A 19637-nucleotide genomic window follows, 5' to 3' on the forward strand; every position below is an offset into this window, starting at 1 on the left:
AGAGTTGATTTGTTGGAACTCTGGTGCTGGCTATCTCCACCCCCCACCCACACTCCCTCAGTGACCCCCCTGCTGAATGCCTAGGTAAAGGTAACCCCTGTGCAAGCACCGGGTCATGTCTGACCCTTGGGGTGACGCCCTCTAGCGTTTTCATGGCAGACTCAATACGGGGTGGTTTGCCAGTGCCTTCCCCAGTCATTACCGTTTACCCCCCCCCCCCCCCCAACAAGCCGGGTACTCATTTTACCGACCTCGGAAGGATGGAAGGCTGAGTCAACCTTGAGCCGGCTGCTGAGATCAAACTCCCAACCTCATGGTCAGAGCTTCAGACACCATGTCAGCTGCCTTACCACCCTGCGCCACAAGAGGCTCTATTATGCTGTATGCGTAGAGGAAGCCAAATATCCTCCAAGATCCCTGAGCAGAAACTCCTCCCTGACCCCACAGTGGGGGCCACCCTGGACCTAAAAGTCCACAGAAGTTGAGCCCCCGCTTATCGCTACCCAACCTCCCTCCCAGGATGTGCCTAAATTCACCGTGAGACATGGAATCAGCATTGCTGTTAGACGGCCATCAAGCATATGCTCAAAAGCCACCAGGCAGTGAGCATACAAATGTAAACCAGCCTACACGGTCACAAGTGTTTCAAGGCCCAATTAATATAATGCCATAATAGCTGCTGTCGTCTCTTTAAACACCTCTTTGAATGTTTAGGGCAGGAGCTTTGGGGCCATCGACTTAATAACATCTATGGGCCCTCCCCGATGATACACCCCCCCAGAGGAATCCAGCCTGGAAGGATCTCCAGGGAGTGATCAATAACCTGATGCCACTTCACTCTAAATGCTGCTAATCTGTTAATTGTGTTTTGCTGTGTTTCATATTAACGTTTAAAGTTTATATTATCATGTTGATTTTAATCCATTGTTAGTTATCAATTGTATTATGTACGCCACCCTGATTTGATTCGGGGAGGGCGGTATAGAAATTCAATAAATCGTCATCATAATTTTGTGACCAAGGCAGGCTGTGTGTTTAGAAAGGAACATTTCAGTTAAAATTGGGGTCTTTTCACAGCCCCTCATAGCCTCCACATTTTGGACATTGAGTACCCTAAACAGCAGTGGTTTCTGGCCTGATTTTACCAAAACACGAGAGCCAACTTGGTGTAGTGGTTTGTTGTTGTTGTTAGGTGTGAAGTCGTGTCCGACCCATCGCGACCCCATGGACAATGATCCTCCAGGCCTTCCTGTCCTCCACCATTCCCCGGAGTCCATTTAAGTTCGCACCTACTGCTTCAGTGACTCCATCCAGCCACCTCATTCTCTGTCATCCCCTTCTTCTTTTGCCCTCAATCGCTCCCAGCATTAGGCTCTTCTCCAGGGAGTCCTTCCTTCTCATGAAGTGGCCAAAGTATTTGAGTTTCATCTTCAAAATGTAGTGGTTAGGAGCACCTATTTCTAATCTGGCAAGCAGGGTTTGATTCCTCGCTCCTCCCCCACATGCAGCCAACTGAGTGACCTTGGGCTAGTCACTGTCCTCATAGTGCTGTTCTGACCGAGCAGCAATCTCAGGGCTCTCTCAGCCTCCCCTCCCTGCCAGGGTGTCTGTTTCATGCTAGGAAATGGCATTCCAGCTGGTCCGGAATCCCATTATGATTGCAAGGATGTAATAGGGTCAGGCAACCAATCACATAGGGCTCTGTGCTGACTGTCACCAAGTCCATTCCAGGTGAGAGCAAGGCTTCCCTCTCTCGGAATGGTCTTCTCCCTATTCATCCCTCCCCTTGAAAACTTGCCCCAAAGAGTTATTCCCTGCTAGGAAAGATGTTTGTATAACTCCCCCCTTCTATTGTTACGGGACAGCCCTGAAAGAAGCTGCTAGCAAGGCAGTTCCATTAACCGCAGTGCTGCCAGCATAGTTCCCAAGGGTGGTTTGCCCAGAGCTTCTAACCAAAACAACTTTCCTCGGAGGCACACACAGCTGCCAGAGGAACGTTCAACCTGCAGAGATAAAAGCTGCTCCAGTCTGGAGAGGGTTTCTTGCCCCCCCCCCCCCTATCTCTCCAAGAAACCCTAGCAGCAAGAACAGCTGCAGAGGGGAACGGGAGGGAGGGAGGGAGGGAAGGAAGGAAAGAAAGGGGGGGGGGGTGGGGATAGTACTATAAACTCAAAGCAAAAACAACCACCACGGCCAGAACCTCTGCTAGGAGAGACACAACCCGCAAGGAGCCCTGCTTGCATTCCTCCTAATATTGCATCCGATGCATGGAAGGGAACAAGATTTGTTACTTTATAGCAGTCTTTGTTGATCTCTCCACCATGGAAGAGCCCCTGAAATACTTTTAATGTTCCAAGGAACCCTGTGAAAACCTTCAGAGAAATGGGAAGGAAAACCTTCAGAGAAATGTGACTCTTCAGAGAAATGGGTGCGGAAGGCAAAGGTGGGAGCCAGCCGATCCACTGGTTTATGGTTTCCCTTGTGGAGAAAGAGATTTAGACAGTAGAGTAACAAGGGAAGTGGGCTCCAGGGATGTCTAGTCATGTCAGCGGCCTTCCAAATTTCTGGGAAAGGCTGCCGAACCCCTGGGGAACTCTCACATAACCCCGAGGTTCCATTAAACTCTGGTTGGGAACCCTGCTTTATGGGAAGAAGAAGAAAAAGAAGAAGAAGAAGAAGAGTTGGTTCTTATATGCCGCTTTTCTCTAACTGAAGGAGGCTCAAAGTGGCTTCCAATCACCTGCCCTTTCCTCTCCCCACAACAGAAACCCTGTGAGGTGGGTGAGGCTGAGAGAGCCCTGATATCACTGAAGAAGAAGAGTTGGTTCTTATATGCCGCTTTTCTCTACCTGAATGAGTCTCAAAGTGGCTTACAATCGGCTTCCCTATCCTCTCCCCACAACAGATGCTCTGTGAGTTGGGTGAGGCTGAGAGAGCCCTGATATTACTGAAGAAGAAGAAGAGTTGGTTCTTATATGCCGCTTTTCTCTAACTGAAGGAGGCTCAAAGTGGCTTACAATCGGCTTCTCTTTCCTCTCCCCACAACAGACACCCTGTGAGGTGGGTGAGGCTGAGAGAGCCCTGATATTACTGAAGAAGAAGAAGAGTTGGTTCTTATATGCCGCTTTTCTCTACCCAAAGGAGTCTCAAAGTGGCTTACAGTCACCTTCCCTTTCCTCTCCCCATAACAGACACCCTATGAGGGATGTGAGGCTGAGAGAGCCCTAATATCACTGCTCGGTCAGAACAGATTTATCAGTGCTGTGGCGAGCCCACAGTCACCCTGCTAGCTGCATGTGGGGGAGTGCAGAATCAAACCCAGCATGCCAGATTAGAAGTCTGCACTCTGCACTCCTAACCACTACACCAAACTGTCTAGGAAAAGACTAGTAGATTTGACCTGGAAGGTCTCTTGACCCTCCCAGATTATTGGTTACCTCAGTTTAAGGATGAGCGAATGCTCTTTGTGGTGTTCCTTTGTCATGGTCTTTTGTCTTCAGGCCCAGCTGCTTTTCACTGTGAGTTTTATACCCTGTGGTTGTGCAGATATGTCCGGCAAAGGGAGCTTTGACCCTTGGAAGCTCAGACCTAGTTTTTATACGACGATGTTTACACATATAACATAAGCTGCCTGTAATGCTGATTCAGGGGTAGTCAAACTGTGGCCCTCCAGATGTCCATGGACTACAATTCCCATGAGCCCCTGCCAGCGTTCGCTGCATGGCAGGGAGCTGTATGGCAGGGAGGCTTTTCACACTGCTCAGCTGTTTCAGGGTGTCTTGTGGAGAGTCCCTTTAAAGTTTAAAGAGACTGCACAAGACAGGGTGAAACAGCTGGGAGTGCCTCCCTGATGCTCAGCTGTTTTTTGGGCAGTCTTATGCAGTCCCCTTGAGCTCAAAAGGGCGTTCACAAGACAGCTCAAACCAGCTGAGTGGCGGGGAGCACCTCCTCACTTTGCCTCTGTTTTCCAAGCTATCTTCTGCAATCCCTTTAAATTTTACATTGGCCTTTAGAGAGAACCCACATGTTTGGGCTGTTTTAAGACTGCTATCATAACAGAAGCCTTTTTTAAAGATTTTAATGTTTTTTAAATATATTTGTTTTATGTTGTTTAACCTTATTGGTTTTAATGTTGTAAGTTACCACAAGACCCTCCAGGTTAGCAGCAACTTTAAAGAAGATCTAATAAACAAATTAATGAAGTCCATGCTTTTGATTCTACATGCCGAGGGTTGTGTTTCAAGTCGTAGACAATAGATTGGATTCCTTGGAGCATTCCACTAGCTCCAGCACAAAGACCTTTCCCCCCGAATGTGGTTAGACTCTGCTGGCAGGAGACATTCTGGAATCGGGTCAGACTCCCTGCATCAATGGAATGCTCCGCCATCAACAGACTGGAACCATGGGACCCAACCCAAACCATCTTTTGTCTGTACTCACCAGCCTTCTCTTTTGAGAACCCCCAGATCTGATTCTGAAGAGCTTGGAGAAATTCAGGAACCACAGATGGAAAACATCTGTTCCACTGATCCCACAACATACGACTAGTCCTTGCTAGAGACCCCCCCCCTTCCCCGCCCCTCTCCCAACAAAGACTATTTAGTACAGGCAAGAAAGAGTAGGATTTGAGACCATACCGGCTGAGAGGAATGGTAACCCATGATCCCCTACACTGTGCATGAAAGAGCATTTGAACTCCACGTGAGCTTCAAATGGACGTTTATGAATGGGACAGACCCAGAGAAAGGCTATGGAGAGTCAGAAGACACATGCAGTTGATGGGATGAATGTGGATATTTTAACATTGGGAAGCAGTTCTTGCTTTCCCAGTCCCCAAGGACCAGCTCTGATCATAGTCAGAACAAACAGCTGCAGGACTTCCAGTGCAACCACCTCTGTTCCCCCTGAACGTTGGACTTTGTTCAACATGCTAAGAAACCCTGTAGCTCCATACCTGTTCCCAAGCTGACTGCTGTTACGATTCATGGTGCCACGACCCTGGGATGCACACCTATAAAGGCACCAAAGCAGACATGGGCTTTTCACTGTGAGGAGTCCAAAAGCAGCATTAATTTGGGATGCTAGAGGAGCAAGTGCAGAAACTTGCCATTTCAGAGGAACACTGCTTCACAGAGCATTTAAGAATAGCAATACCCTCAGCCCCCAGCCTCTTTCCCTGAGATTTGCATGCCAAAAGGTATTCCCAGGGAAAGGCTGTTTTATCTCAACTCCAAAGTGAAACCACTCTCCTAATGTCTTTGCACCCAGATGCAAAGAGCAGGAAGATCCATTTGCATTCTTTTCAAAATTAAACTGAGCCGCCCATCAAAGATGAGAGATGCAACTTTGAAGGGCAGACATGGAACTTGAGACCTTCTGAAAATAAAGTTGGGGGCCATGATTCCAAGTGGGTTCAACAATCTCTAGACAGGGCCTGCAGCGAGCACAGAAGTGCAAGTGACCTCCAGACTACAGAGGTCAACTTTGGTAGAGCTCTGGAAGTCAGGCTCTCTGAAGGGTTGCCTGGCCCAGGTTGGAGAATTCCTAGACATTTGGGGAGGGGTGCAGAGAGGAGGGTACAGGGAGCACACCTCCGTGAGCTACTGTTCCATCTACCTTCCAAAGCAGCCATTTTCTCCAGAGGAATTCACCTCTGTTAAGAGCCTCTTGTGGCGCAGAGTGGTAAGGCAGCAGACATGCAGTCTGAAAGCTCTGCCCATGAGGCTGGGAGTTCGATCCCAGCAGCCGGCTCAAGGTTGACTCAGCCTCCCATCCTTCCGAGGTCGGTGAAATGAGTACCCAGCTTGCTTACTGGGGGGTAAAACGGTAATGACTGGGGAAGGGAATGTCATCCCAAGGTTTCAGACATGACTCGGTGCTTGCACAGGGGATACTTTTACCTTTACCCTTTAATCTGGAGATGAGTTGCAAGTCCAGGAGAACTGTGGAGACAAACCCAAAAAAGGCCAAACAGTGTCAGTAGAAAATTAGGGCGGGGGGGGAGACATTTGAGGCAGAATGAAATTATTGTTAATATGATCACCGATGTGACGCTTAACCAAAAAGGTTCTGCCTCTTTGCCAAACAAGGGTCGATGATATTTACCAAAAAAAAAAAACCCCTCTCTTACAGCAGAGATGTATAAGGAATAGGAACAGGCCAGTAATGTAGCTGTTATAGCCCAAGAATGTCACCGTCAAGCAATCCCCGGTATTAGCCAATTCAGAGCTGTACTAAATGGCTTATCGAGTTTCATTGTATTCCATTGTATTTGTCATTTATTATACATTTATTTATAATTAAATTTCGACACGGCTCCTCTCGGTATCGCTGGCTCGGGGCTGTTCACCTCATTTAAAACATCAAATAGGGAATAAATAACCTAAAAGTGTTAAGAAGCATTTAAAAATGCTCCAAACCCACATCTTCATTTCTGCACTTCCCTGCCTTGTTCAGGGGTGGGGTTATTCATAGGGAGGGCCCGTTCAGAGGGTATGATTTAGTTGTTTACTGGCCCCAATCAAAAGTCTGGCAGGAGAGCTCCATCTTGCAGGCCCTTTGGACTTAGGATACTATTATTCATTTTGTCTTTGTAGAATGGTCCTGAGGAAGACTCTAAATCAGGGGTAGTCAAACTGCGGCCCTCCAGATGTCCATGGACTACAATTCCCAGGAGCCCCTGCCATGCTGGCAGGGGCTCCTGGGAATTGTAGTCCATGGACATCTGGAGGGCCGCAGTTTGACTAGCCCTGCAATAGAGGAGTACCAGGGATTGCCTGTTACATTATTGGACTGTTCCTAATATTATTATTTCGATTTTTATTCCCCGCCAATCCCGGAGCCGGCTCGTGGCGGGTTACAGTCCATAAAAAAAACCCCAATAAAACCCGATTAAAAATCAAACAGGGCCTGCAAAAAGGAGCTCTTCCACCAGGCCTTTGGTTGAGACCAGGCATAACCAACAGCGAATGAAGGGACCCTGCTCCCCCCAGCCCAGAACTCCACCAGAGCACTCCGGACCTGTTGTGCCATTGCGCTGTTGCGCTGTTGTATTGTATTGTGTACTGTTACAACTTTACCTGTTGTGTTATTCATTGTTATAACCACTTTTGTTAATATTATTGTTTGATGATTAATGCCAATTGTTTTATGCATGGTTCATAAGTTCAATGTAAACCGCCCTGAGTCTCCGGGGAGGGCGGTATATAATAAATAAAAAAAAATAAAAGAAATTAAATTACAACATGAGGAAAAAAACATGACAGTATAAAACAACTATCCACCCCCATCTGGAGGGCCACAGTTTGACTACCCCTGCCTTAGGATAAAGAAAAGTGGGGTATAACAACTTTCTCTTCTCTAAGGTGACCAGATTGTCCCACTTTCGGAGGGACATCTGGGGGCACCTGGCAAATTGTAGAAATTAAAAATATATATATATTACAATACTATTTTTGCATTCTATGCGTTCTATGAAGCTTTTTGTTGCTCCATGTAGACCAAATTTTTAATCAAGAACCCCCCCTCTCCGGTCAATGGTGTCCCGCTTTCCCAATGTTAAAATCTGGTCACCTTACTCTTCTCTAAGCTGGAGAATGGCAAACCTAACCCTCCAGGTTATGGTCCTTTCTTATCCAGGAGGTGAGACTTAGTCCTTGCTTTAGGAACTCCAGAATAAATTGAAGCCATTTTCAATCCAGATGGTACCTGAAGATGATTTGTGACATTTGAAAGGCATAACGGTTCACAGCGCTATGCTCCTTTAGGTTGGAACTCCTTGCATTGGCAGGGGTGTTTGTGCGGAGCACGGCCGCCAAACATTTAGAAATGACAAGTGACGTAACAGGAGAGCCACAAAGAAAATGTGCTTGGAAATCACCCAAATGCATGCATGTACCTGGATAAAGAATAACAACACCACCGCCCCAATGTTAGGTAGAAAAAATGGCTTCTTGGAACCGTTGGCAGGAGGGGTCAGGAGAAAACCGCCAGTATGAAGAGCCGGGGTTCCAAAATGCCCTGTGCTATTAGTGACATCTAGTGGTCAAATTGGAGAACAACCGGTGATGCTAATCCAAAAGAGGGTGCGGAGAAGGGAATCTCTGGACCTTTTTCTTAATATCGAGCCCTCAGCTATCTAATAGCTGGTTGCTGGTAACTTTTAAAAATAGAATTAGCTAGGGTTTTTTTTTTTTTAAGTTCCCAAATCAGATATGAAATTGCAAAACAGAATGCAGTTTTCTTTATAGCAGATGTTCAGGAAAACAAATATTTCAAGGGGGTGGTTTCCAGGAGTTGAGCCGTGCACATTCTTCGCAATAGGTTCCTTCATAAATACTATTAATGGGCCTGGGGGAAACGCAGACACCCTTTCCGTTCACTTGAACGCTGTTATTGTGGGCGTGAAAAGAGCAGCGTCAAAATTTAAATGCTTCCCCCACCGAAAGTCAACATGGCTGCTGCTGTTTGCAAGGCTGTTTTTAAAAGTGTCACATTTTTCCATTGTATTTTTGTATGCTGCCTTGTGTATTTTCAAAAATAAAAATTCAGAAAGATTAGATAGGAGGATGGACAGACGGATGGATGGATGATATGGGATGATGGATAGACAGACAGAGACTTTGGCCACCACATGTGATCTAAGAACTATTACAGTAAGATTCTCTTGTTCAATTGATAAGAATAAGACAATGTAGTGTAGTGCAGGGGTAGTCGCAACCTGTGGTCCTCCAGATGTTCATGGACTACAATTCCCAGCAAACGCTGGCAGGGGCTCATGGGAATTGTAGTCCATGGACATCTGGAGGACCACAGGTTCACTACCCCTGCTCTAGATGCTTAGTTTGTTGCTCATAATGGGGCATATTACAAGGAGTTACGAAATGATGGTGCAGAGAGCACCAATCGGAGGTGTCCTCTTTAACTGTTTTGCATAATGAGAAGTAACTCTCATGGCACTGAACGGGCCGATTCCCAGGACACTGTTTTGCACCGCCCTCTTTGTGACTGCTGATTTCATGATGAATGCATGATGTTTTAATGAGATTTTGGGGGGCTATGTTGTTTTGTGGTTTTCTTTTGTAAGCCGCCTCGAGGCGGCTTTGTCAAGAGAGGTGGGGTATAAATGCAAAAATAAATCAATACATAAATATATAAATAAATAACACTCCTAGAATTTGAGTGCTCGGATGAAACGGGAAGTCAGAATGTTGGAGGCAGAGATGCAGAGAGAAGCATCCAGAATTCTCTGCTACAAGGTGGGCTGATTGCCACTGCCTTGACTTTGAACCAAATTTCACAATTGGTTCTGTTCTTTGGCGGTTGCCATGGTACCCAGGTGGAACACCTGTAATCAGCAGCAATGTCTCCAGGTGCTGGGAATGAATAGTACAAAGCCACTCTCTCCCAAGAAACCTTTGTTTGGCCCCCTAGAAAGAACCAGGAGTCTGACCTTGATGGACCTTTGTCCTAACCCACCAGGACTGTTTTCAGACCCTCAGATCCTCAAAAACCAGCCATGGGCTATGCAGGCCCATGTCTCCACCTCAGTTATGGCCATAGCATCTGCTGCTATTACATTGACACGATGTCTTTCATCCGAGGAATTCATTCTCTCTTCCAGTTTCCTCGCAAAAAGCCCATGAGGAAGTTTGACTGTTTGTTGCCCAGTTCAACTCAAGGTGCTGGTTATGACCTTTAATGGCTTGATGCCCACATACCCCAAGGTCCATTTCCTTCCACAGATTCCCATGTCTGTTTTAGATACCCTGCAGTGTATGATAACTTTTGAATAATATTTGCTCCGTATCCCTCTTATAGTTCTTTTTCCTTAATATTATCAAAAAAGTCTCCTTCCCTAGTTCATCGGGTTTGTTTCCATCCCTGGACTTTCTGCTACTGACATGCAATAAGGATCACTAGTACAGGACAGGACAGGACAGGACAGGTACAACCGAATTCTGTCCCTTTCTACCTCCCCTCTCCTGCGTACCCGAATTCTTTGCCACTTGACTATTGCTTGTTGGCTTTCTGTGGCAAGAAGTTTGGTACGACATACCACTTCAGTCGACCAGGATTTGTTTTTCCTGCTTTTTGCTTTTTAAAGGAAAACCAGTGTTTGACGTGGTAGATCACGAGCTGCTTGGTCACTGCTTTGGTGACGTGGGTTACCTCTTTTCTCCACGGTTGAGGGCAAAGGGTTGCAAGTTGGGAGAACCAGTTGCATCTCTGCCATCTCCAATGCGGAGTTTCACAGGGGGTGGTTGTCTCCCTGACTTTATTAAGTCAAACTTGATTGCACCAGGCCATGGGCCATCGCAAGATCAGATAACAGGAAAATTGTTCAAAACAAACACAGATTATCACTCAAACCATACATTCTGCTCATTAGCTCACAGCATTTGCCACAAGGCCAGCTCGAATCTTTCTTGTGGCCAAAGCCACAAGGGCACTAGATTGGGGGATGGGGGGGGGGAGAACTCCGCAGATGGCCTCTCCCTCCCCCCAGGATCTGGAAAGGCTTCAGGCAGCTATTATGGAACTCTCCAGCAGAGGCAGCTGTCACGTGGCAGGGATCTGCAGCCTCCGAACCTCGCAGGGAAGTAGGAGGAGGAGGGGGTGGTCAGGGTGGGGGACAGAAGTCAATTGGCTGGCCGCTGGACAGACAGGCAAGCCGGTTGGAGGAGGAGGCACTCAGGAGCGGGACAGCCCTGAGTGGGTGTTAAATGCTGAGTGGCACTTAAGCCATGAGACCAGCTCCTCCCCCAAGGCCTTACCAGAAATATATAGCGGAACAGATTGTTGTGGACTGCTCCGAGAGGTCTGGCCTAGGGAGACGTGTTGCCTCTTGACCGCTGACTTCTAGTTGAAGCAGTAACAATAGTGCATAGTTCCCGTGCTGGCAAGAAGCAAGGGCCCAAGAGGCAATACCTGTTGCCGTGCACGCTGTTGATAGCCGGAAGGCCGCTGAGCCACAGCAGAGCAGCAGTTCCCTGCTTCCAGCGCTTGGCTGAAGACCCAGCTCACTTCCTTCGCTAGCTCCGTTCCACGTTCCAAGGTGGCTTCCGCAGGAGACGTTTCCAGTGGACTGCATCCAACTCTTTGTGCGCGAGACTTTAACTCGGCGTTAATGCTTCAATCTGCCAAGACACGACGCAAAATTGCCTGCAGCCCTGAACAAAAGGACCCAGAATGCTAATGAGGCTCGGATTTAAATTCTTGTTGGGATTTATTTGTACTTAGAAATGCAACAAAATTTAAGTCAACAAAGTAATTATTCCAATTAAAATGTCTTTGTCAGATACTGACTGCGAATTAGAACGCTGCCACATACGGACCCGGCGCTGGTCAGCGTACGACTTAGGGGAAAATGCTAGAGAAGGGCGCTTTGCCAAGGAGATTTGCGGAAAAGGCTTAAAGCATCGGAGGCGAGACGCCCGTTCCCTCGATAAAGATAACTTATCTGCCTTAAATATTTGGGTAGGAAACCTCCCGCAGAGATAATGTAATGCCATTAAAAGTTTAGCAACAAATGTGAAAAAGAAAGAGGCTCCAAACAGGCAGATCTCAGAAATATTTGCCAATGACAGTTTTTCCCTCTCCCGCTGAGCTCAAATCTGGGAAGAGAACGGAGATTAGAAAAGTACCTTTGCGAAGCAAGGTTTCAACAAGGGCTAAACTCCAAAAATAATTCAGTCTCCTGCACTCTTTCTTTCGTTTGCTGCCAAGACAGAACCAATTTATGGCCACCTTCCAAGGTTTTCAAGGCAGGAGACTAACAGAGGTGGGTGGCCATTCCCTGCCTCTATACAACACCCCCGGACTTGCCCAATGGTCCCCCATCCAAATAGGAATCTGAGTGGCCCTTGCTACAAGATCAACATAGCCAGATTTGGACTGTTTTTCCTTTACTTAGAGACTCTGGAGAGCCATGGAGGGAGACTGTGGTTCAGTAGAAGAGCCTCTGCTTGGCATGCAGAAGGTCCCAGGTTCAATCCCAGGTATTTCCAGTTAAAAGGACCAGGCAGGAGGTGATGGGAAAGACCTCTGCCTGAGACCCTGGAGAGCTATGGAAAGGGGCTATGGCCCAATGGCAGGTATGAAAGATCTCTAGACAAAACTGAATCTGACAGATCAATGGTCACCACTTCACGTAGATACAAGGGAGTTCAAATGGCACCAGGGGGAAGGGGGAAGCGGGCAGTCCCCATCACCACACACCATTTTAACTGCCGATTTAGGAATGGCGATGTAATCCTGTATTCTTAAAGTAAAGGGTAGTAAGATTTCTGAGACGAAGAGCCAGAGAACTCCGCCCCACCCGGGCAGGCTTAAAACAGTTGCTTCACCAGAAGCAGCAAGAACACTTTTTGGATCAGTCTGGAAGCTGGAAAATGAGCAGCACTCGAGCAAAACAAATGTGAAGCTTGGGTGAGGGGGGGGTCAGCAACAGGGCTCAAAGGTGACCTTCCCTTTGGGCCATTCCCAGAGGCAAAAGAAAAAAGTGCACAGGGATTTTTGGGCCTTGACTCCAGGACATGGGGTAGTCAACCTGTGGTCCTCTAGATGTTTATGGATTACAATGCCCTGCAAATGCTGGCAGGGGCTCATGGGAATTGTAGTCCACGAACATCTGGAGGACCACAGGTTGACTACCCCTGCTCCAGGTCATGGGGGACAGGAGCGTCCTGGCTCCCACCCCCATTGTGGGCTTTGAGCAAAACTAGGTGCAAATCAGTCTTAGGATACAGAGGCAGGAGCCAGATTTTCAAGTGACAAACGATTTCCAGTGAAATACCTTGATGCCAGTTATCGACTGGCAAAATCCACCTCCCGACCGGAGACCGTTAGAACATTAAGAGGAGAAAAAGAACGACACAAGAGCCCCAGCCGAGCCCCAGCTTCAACCCCCTAAAGCCATCTTTGGCTCAGGAAACGCCAAACCTTCCGCTGTGCAACTTGGCAAAATGAATGAAGTTTATTTACAAATTCCACGTCCCAAGATTACAACAGTCAACACTGGAGCGAAATCCCATACTAACAAAAATGCAGCGATTTTTTTATTGGTGATGGTATTAAAATGGAACAGACTGAGAGTCTCTCTTGCGTCTGGTCGAGCAGCTTCCCGGGAATCTGAGATGCGCGTGACGATCTCGCGTTGATTTGCAATAAGGCCTTTCCAGTGTTTCCCATCGGAACCTAGTGGCTCTCTCCTTTCTTGCCGACCACCTGTTGGGAAGAGAAAAGGTACGTCAGCGCTCGGAGAACTGGCAAAAAGACTCGTCCCCACGCAATTAAAGGAGCTGGGGGCAGTTGCAATGATTTCTCTCTTCCCTGTGCATACCGAAGCTGGCAAGGATGAGGAAGAGAGACCTTCACAAGCCCAACCTAGACCCCACAACAAAACAGCAAAGGATTGAATGGGGGAAATTAATAGGATAAGCCAATTAAGCCTGTCGCCAGTTATGAGTTGAACTGGATACAAGTCCCTCCCTCCTTCCCAAACACCTGGGAACGGGCCTACCCCTTCTGGGCCTAGATTCATAGGGAAGCATCATTCCGTGTCCTGCTATGGAGGGAAGCCCAAAGACAATTTCAGGAACAGGAAGAATGGATTGTGAGGTCCAGAACACCGCATTGCGACTACGGGCCTCCCCAGTAACCCCCCGAGTTCCAGACTGTCAAACTGGACTTTTGCCAGAACCTCTGAAGGGAGAGCGATGGCCAATCCCACAAGACCACTGGCAGGAACAGGCAACTTGGTAAGCAAGTTCGGATACTATGGTGCATCTGGACAAAACTCCAAGAGATCCCTGGCTGGGGCTCCCCAGGCCCAGAATCAGGTTTCTCATCCTTCCATGCTTGGCAATGAATGGGGGTGATGTCTATGTTATTTCCTGGGAGAGGCAGGGTGTGGAGGCAGAGGCAGATTTCAACACATTGGGACTCAAATATTTAGTAGTGCGGTTTGAGCACAAAAGAGCAAAAAACACTTATTCATCGCTTGCGGTTAAACAACTGGGTGATCCGGTATGGATTAAGCAGAATTACATCCACGAATTACAATGGGTGAGGTTAGCAGAGGTAGATGGACCCATCCCAAAAGACTGGGAAATGTCATTCACCATTGGTTGCTTGGAAATTTGTCAGCTCAGAAGGGTGGGGTCTAGCACTGTCCCTGGGGAAGATCTCTCCATGGTCCAAGAAAGCTATATAAAAGGTAAAGGTATCCCCTGTGCAAGCACCGAGTCATGTCTGACCCTTGGGGTGACGCCCTCTGGCGTTTTCTTGGCAGACTCAATACGGGGTGGTTTGCCAGTGCCTTCCCCAGTCATGACCGTTTACCCCCAAGGAAGCAAGCTGGGTACTCATTTTACCGACCTCGGAAGGATGGAAGGCTGAGTCAACCTTGAGCCGGCTGCTGGGATTGAACTCCCAGCCTCATGGGCAGACAGCTTCAGACAACATTTCTGGTGCCTTACCACCCTGCGCCACAAGAGGCTCTATAAACCATAGAGGCTATATAAACCATTGCCATAGTGCTAAAGAAACAAATGGCCCCTGCACACAATAGAGATGGTAGCCCGCTGATTACAGCATGGAATCAAGATGGCGGCCCACGGGAGAAGGACGGGGAGGACTGGGGTGGCTCAGACGGCAACAGAATTAGCTCTCTCATTCGTACTATCTTGGCCGTGAACCCCAATGTTGAGAGTAGAGCCTATTTCTACACATGTCTGTACTGGGAGGAAGACAGGTCTCAGCGCATTGAGGCATGCTGGGGGTCATTAATTCCACAGATCAACGTAAACACACTAAGCATTTTAAAAAGATTGTTTTCAGAATTATTTGTTAACCAAGATGTGAAATTATTCAGTCTTCAGGGCAACGGCAGGAAATTTGGCAAACTCTGAAGTCTAATATCCAATTTTCAGCATTGAAGAGCGGTTTTCTTTTGTTTGGTTTTTTTTTTTTTGGTACCCCAGCTTTTACTACTCAAAGGAGTCTCAAAGCACCTTACAGTCTCCTAGCCCTCCTCTCTCCATAACAGACACCTTGTGAGGTAGGTGGATTTGAGAGAACTGTGACCGGCCCAAGGTCACCCAGCAGGCCTCATGTGGACAAAAGAGGGAATCAAACTCTGTTCTCCAGATTAGAGGCTGCTGCTCTTAACCACAACGCCAAGCTGGCTGTCACTGAATTGTACAGTAAAATATCCCAAATATTCACCCTGCCCCCCCCAAAAAAATTAAGACTGGCCTAGCCTAGCAGAATGCAGATGGGACCCTTCTGAAGAGTACCTAAAAGCGGAACTAAAATTTCACATCACCACAACATTGTGTAAAAAAGGAAAAATCCACCAGTTAAGATTTGATTAATTCTGTTATACAAAGGCAAAATTAAACCAGACCCAAAGGGTGAAACATTTATTGTTCACTTGTGTGGGAAAGCAAGGCACTCCCGTTTGCATTAAGCAGAGTTACATCCACAAATTAAACAATCTCGAGGTTAGCAGAGGTAGACCGACCGTCTCAAAAAAGAAAAGAAAATTATTACGTCTTATCCCATTCAGAAGGGGGAAATGGACAACTGGCCCATGTGTATTACCTGGGGAAAAAAAGTTAAACATTCTGGCATTGATATTTTGTCAGGCACAATCAGAACTGACTGTATATTCTCTCTTCCTTACCAACCAAGCAAATTATATGCATGGGGAAAAAAGAAACAAAGCAGATCGGTGACTAATTTGTAACTAATTTGTAACAGATCCAACATTTGTGTAGAAACGCCACAAGACTTGTTTTCCTGTATTGGGGATGAATGAAGTTCAGATTATTTATTGGGGACCGGGAGGTGAACGATTTATGCCTTCTGGATGAAGTTGGAGTCTGGTGGCACCTTGAAGACCGACAAAAGGATCTGAGGACAATGTGCATAAAATGCACACAAAAACTTAAGATCCAGAATTAAAATGTGTTGGTCTTCAAAGTGCCACTAGACTCAAACTTTTTGCTTTGGACCAGGGGTAGTTAAACTGCGGCCCTCCAGATGTCAATGGACTACAATTCCCATGAGCCCCTGCTGGCAGGGGCTCATGGGAATTGTAGTCCATGGAGATCTGGAAGGCTGCAGTTTGACTATCCCTGCTTTAGACCAACACAGCTACCGACCTGAATCTTACAGTCTTCTCATTATTGTTCAAAGGAGCTTCCAGCCATTTCAGCGACTGATTTTGCCCCTCCCCCTGCGCTTGTAAGTAGGAGGGAATGAAATTAACGTCTGAAACTGCTACCAGCCATTTAAGCCTAACGGTTTGATGGCCAGTACTTCCTAGGTAAATTCTAGCTCAAGATGTGAAGCTGTGTTAGTCTGTCCATAGGAATTGAAAAGAGCAGGAGTATAGAAGCACCGTTTGTGACAGGGTAGGATCTTGGTTGCGTCACTGTTCACTTCTGCCACACATTTTGTTAATTCTTTAAGGTGCTAGGGGACTACCGGACTCTTGCCCCTTTTTTTAGTTTTCACAAAACCATTTTTCTTGGGGGCCGATGGATGCATTTGCTCTTTTCTACTGCTACGTCAATTCGTGCCTGAAAGGGGCAGCTTTGCTGAGTCAACTACTGCAGCTCCAAGGAGCATGCATCTCCTCATTCTTGTTCTTGCCATCAAACGACGCAGAATTCAATTTTGACACCTGGTCCGATTTCGGCCTCGTCTTCATGGGCGATCGACCGACCAATACGGCAACCTTTGCTCTTCCCAGCACCAAATGATCTTGCAAAGAGCACAGCCTCCCCCCACTGGACCCAACGCACACTGTAAGCTGGGGAAGCGTCTACCAGGCAGTCAAGTGTGAAGTGATATCCCAAGAAAGGAAAACCTCTGAACTGCAGGGAGGTATGACAAGGAGTCCCCCTAGCTGACAACAGGACGAGACATTCGAAAAGCAGCACAGGATGAGAAAAGAAGATTTTAAAATGGCACTGTTAAAAAAAACGAAAGAGGCGAGTCCGTGAGAGAATGAATGCCGTCTTGGAAGACGAAGAAGTAGGCAGTGATTGGTGGAAAACGCAAGATGAGCAGAGGGAACTGGGACGGGGGGGGCGGTGGAAGGACAAGATCTTTTAAGAATAAGAGACATGTCTATATCTTCCGCATTTTTATCTCTTGGGACCAGGGAAATGCTGAAAGATAGTAAAAAAACAAGAGGGTTAGAATGAAGCAGGGGGATTAAAACTAGCCACTGAATGAACAGGAAGGAATGGATGCGTCATGCCGGGGAGGAGGGAGGGAGAATACCCCAAACGGATGCACATCTCATGCAACTGCACTTGGGCTGTTGTTTAACACAAATCGTCGTAGGCTTCTTGTGGGGCCCATCATAATATTCATTCATTTATCAAAACATTTACGACTGGTTTGGCACAGGAGAAGGAGGCTTACGATAATGATTAAAGAATGTTTTCCAGTTAAAAATAAATTAAAATCACAACCCCCAAATCTCTCCCTCCCTCCTCAATATTAATGATCAAGGCCTTTAAGGCCTGGGCCCTGCGTACCTGAGGGACTGCCCTTCCAGTATGCCCCAGAAGAACACTAAGATCTTCAAATGCTAATCTGTTAGTGGGCCCTGTCCCAAAAGAAGTGCACCTGGCCTCAACCAGGGCCAAGGCCGTTCCAGACCTGGACCCAGCCTGGCGGAACATGCTGCCGGCGGAAATCCGGGTCATGACGGAATAGCCACGGTTCCACAGGGCCTGCAAAATGGCGCTATTCCACCAGGCATATGGTTGAGGCCAGAGCAAGCAAGTAAAAATCAAACAGGCCTCCTCTCTCCCACTCTGGAATACGCCACCAGAGATGCAGAAGCAAGAACAAGGCTCAGAAGATTGGTTAATGGAGCATTCAGGGCTTACTGTTTTTACTCTTATTAGAACTATATACCTATCTTGAGAATCTAGAATATTGTACACTGCCCCAAGCCTAACTTTTAGGGAAGGGTGGTCTATAAGTCAAATAAATAAAGTAAAAAAAGTAAATAAAGCAGGTCTGGTTGAAAGGGTCTTGGTAACTTGAAAGCCTGCAGCATTTCAGCAAACCGTGCAGCATGCTAAGCAACGCGAGTCTATATTCAACACGACAGTCAGGAAAATGGGGATCAAACCAGCTCTCATGCTGCTGCTTGTAGCCCTCCTGGCACGTTCAACCTGGAAGGGCTACTATTTCAAAGATCTTCTCGGATGTAATATTTCTACCGGATTCTACAATATAGCGATAGATTAAACCATGTACCAAGGTTGTCAATTCTCTTCCGAATATGGACTTCACTCACTATACGGAACTTAATTTCACTTTGAGTATTTTATACCAGGTTCGGGTCTCCAGTGCGGTGTGTGTGGGGACTACGATGTCCACTGATACCTTCCCTGGTGCCCTCCATGTGTTTTTGGAATGTGATTGGGGCCAGGCGGGGCTTTTGCCACTGGAGATTTGATTTGCTGCGCAGATTTTTAAAAACATTATTTTGGCATCACAGCACAAGGATGTGACTGAAAGAAAGCTGCAGCCACCATTTTGTGCCTTGCTCCGCCTCCTATAGCACCCTGCTTTAGACCAACATATGCAAAATTCATGGCCCACATAGGTCACTGGACCTGGAAGGCCCTTGAAAAGGCAATCCCAGTGTTTTTGCAGATCCTAAGAGACAGGCAAGGGCCTGGATCCAGAGCAGAACAAAGCTTACATGGAATGGGACTTCCCTACTTTCCCGCTCCTACGAAGCACTCTTAAGGGAGAAAGCCTTGGCAAAAATTACCCTCCTCCCTTCTACCTGCAGAAATGCCATTCTACTCAGCTTGATATCCCAGTGGAAGGACATCCTTGGCTTCATCCGGGACAATGTACAAGATGAGATGCTGTTAGGACCAAAGCAGAAATTAGCCACTGAAGTTATTCTGGGGAAACGAGGTCAGTGCCCAGTGGGGGGGGGGAACAAAGATAAAAAGGCTCCGAAGATATAACCCTACGTGTGAGTTCTGCAGTCTTGGACACATCTTGAAGTCTGTTACATTACTGCAATGCGAATGATACAACAATAAAACAAGTTTGGCATCTGCAAGGCCTCTTGCAATCTGCCTTAATTCAAGGGAGGAGGAGGTGAACCTATCAAAATAGTCCCATGTTTCCTCCTTCCTATATGCTGAATGTAACCAAACTACACTCTTCCCACTGAATGTCTTATATCACAAAGTGTGAGAGCACACAACTGGATTCTCATGGTGATCCCAGGACTTTCCCCCATTCAGCTCTCATCAAGTCTTCATGCCCAGTGTCGCCCTCTCCCATTTACGCACCCTAGATCTTCTTTAACCTCATCCTTCATGGCATCCCCTGCAAGAGGTGGTTAACGGGCCTCCCCATTTAATTCACTTAGATTCAGGTCCAGAATCACCTTTGAGACCAACAAGGGCATAAGGTTATCATCTTATGAGAGTCAGCGCTCCGGAAAGCTTACAACAACGTATTCTTCTGGTCCCCGAGGTGCTGCTAGACTCTGACCTAACTGCTTTACTGTAGACCAAAATGGCTACCCAGTGAATCTCTCTGGGTCCACCGCTCTGCTTGTGATGAAACCAGAG

At 47.1% G+C, this 19637-nt stretch overlaps 1 protein-coding gene across 3 annotated transcripts in view; it reads right to left on the reverse strand.

Moving 5' to 3' along the window:
- Nucleotides 1-12954: 12954 nt before the first annotated feature.
- The window catches only part of TXNL1 (thioredoxin like 1), a 28382-nt gene continuing 21699 nt past the window's right edge, over nt 12955-19637 (reverse strand). The window contains exons 8-9 of one of the 3 annotated variants that reach the window (XM_077346852.1): nt 15556-15606; nt 12955-13227 (exon numbers count right to left, since the gene is read on the reverse strand). In XM_077346852.1, the coding sequence (XP_077202967.1) occupies nt 15568-15606 (39 nt within the window). In that variant the 3' untranslated portion in view covers nt 12955-13227; nt 15556-15567. Of the gene's footprint in view, nt 13228-15555; nt 15607-16105; nt 17184-19637 lie in introns of those variants that run through there. The other 2 variants (XM_077346853.1, XM_077346851.1) reach the window with 2 other exon arrangements.

The sequence above is a fragment of the Paroedura picta genome, chromosome 7, assembly GCF_049243985.1.
Source record: "Paroedura picta isolate Pp20150507F chromosome 7, Ppicta_v3.0, whole genome shotgun sequence".
NCBI lineage: Eukaryota > Metazoa > Chordata > Lepidosauria > Squamata > Gekkonidae > Paroedura > Paroedura picta.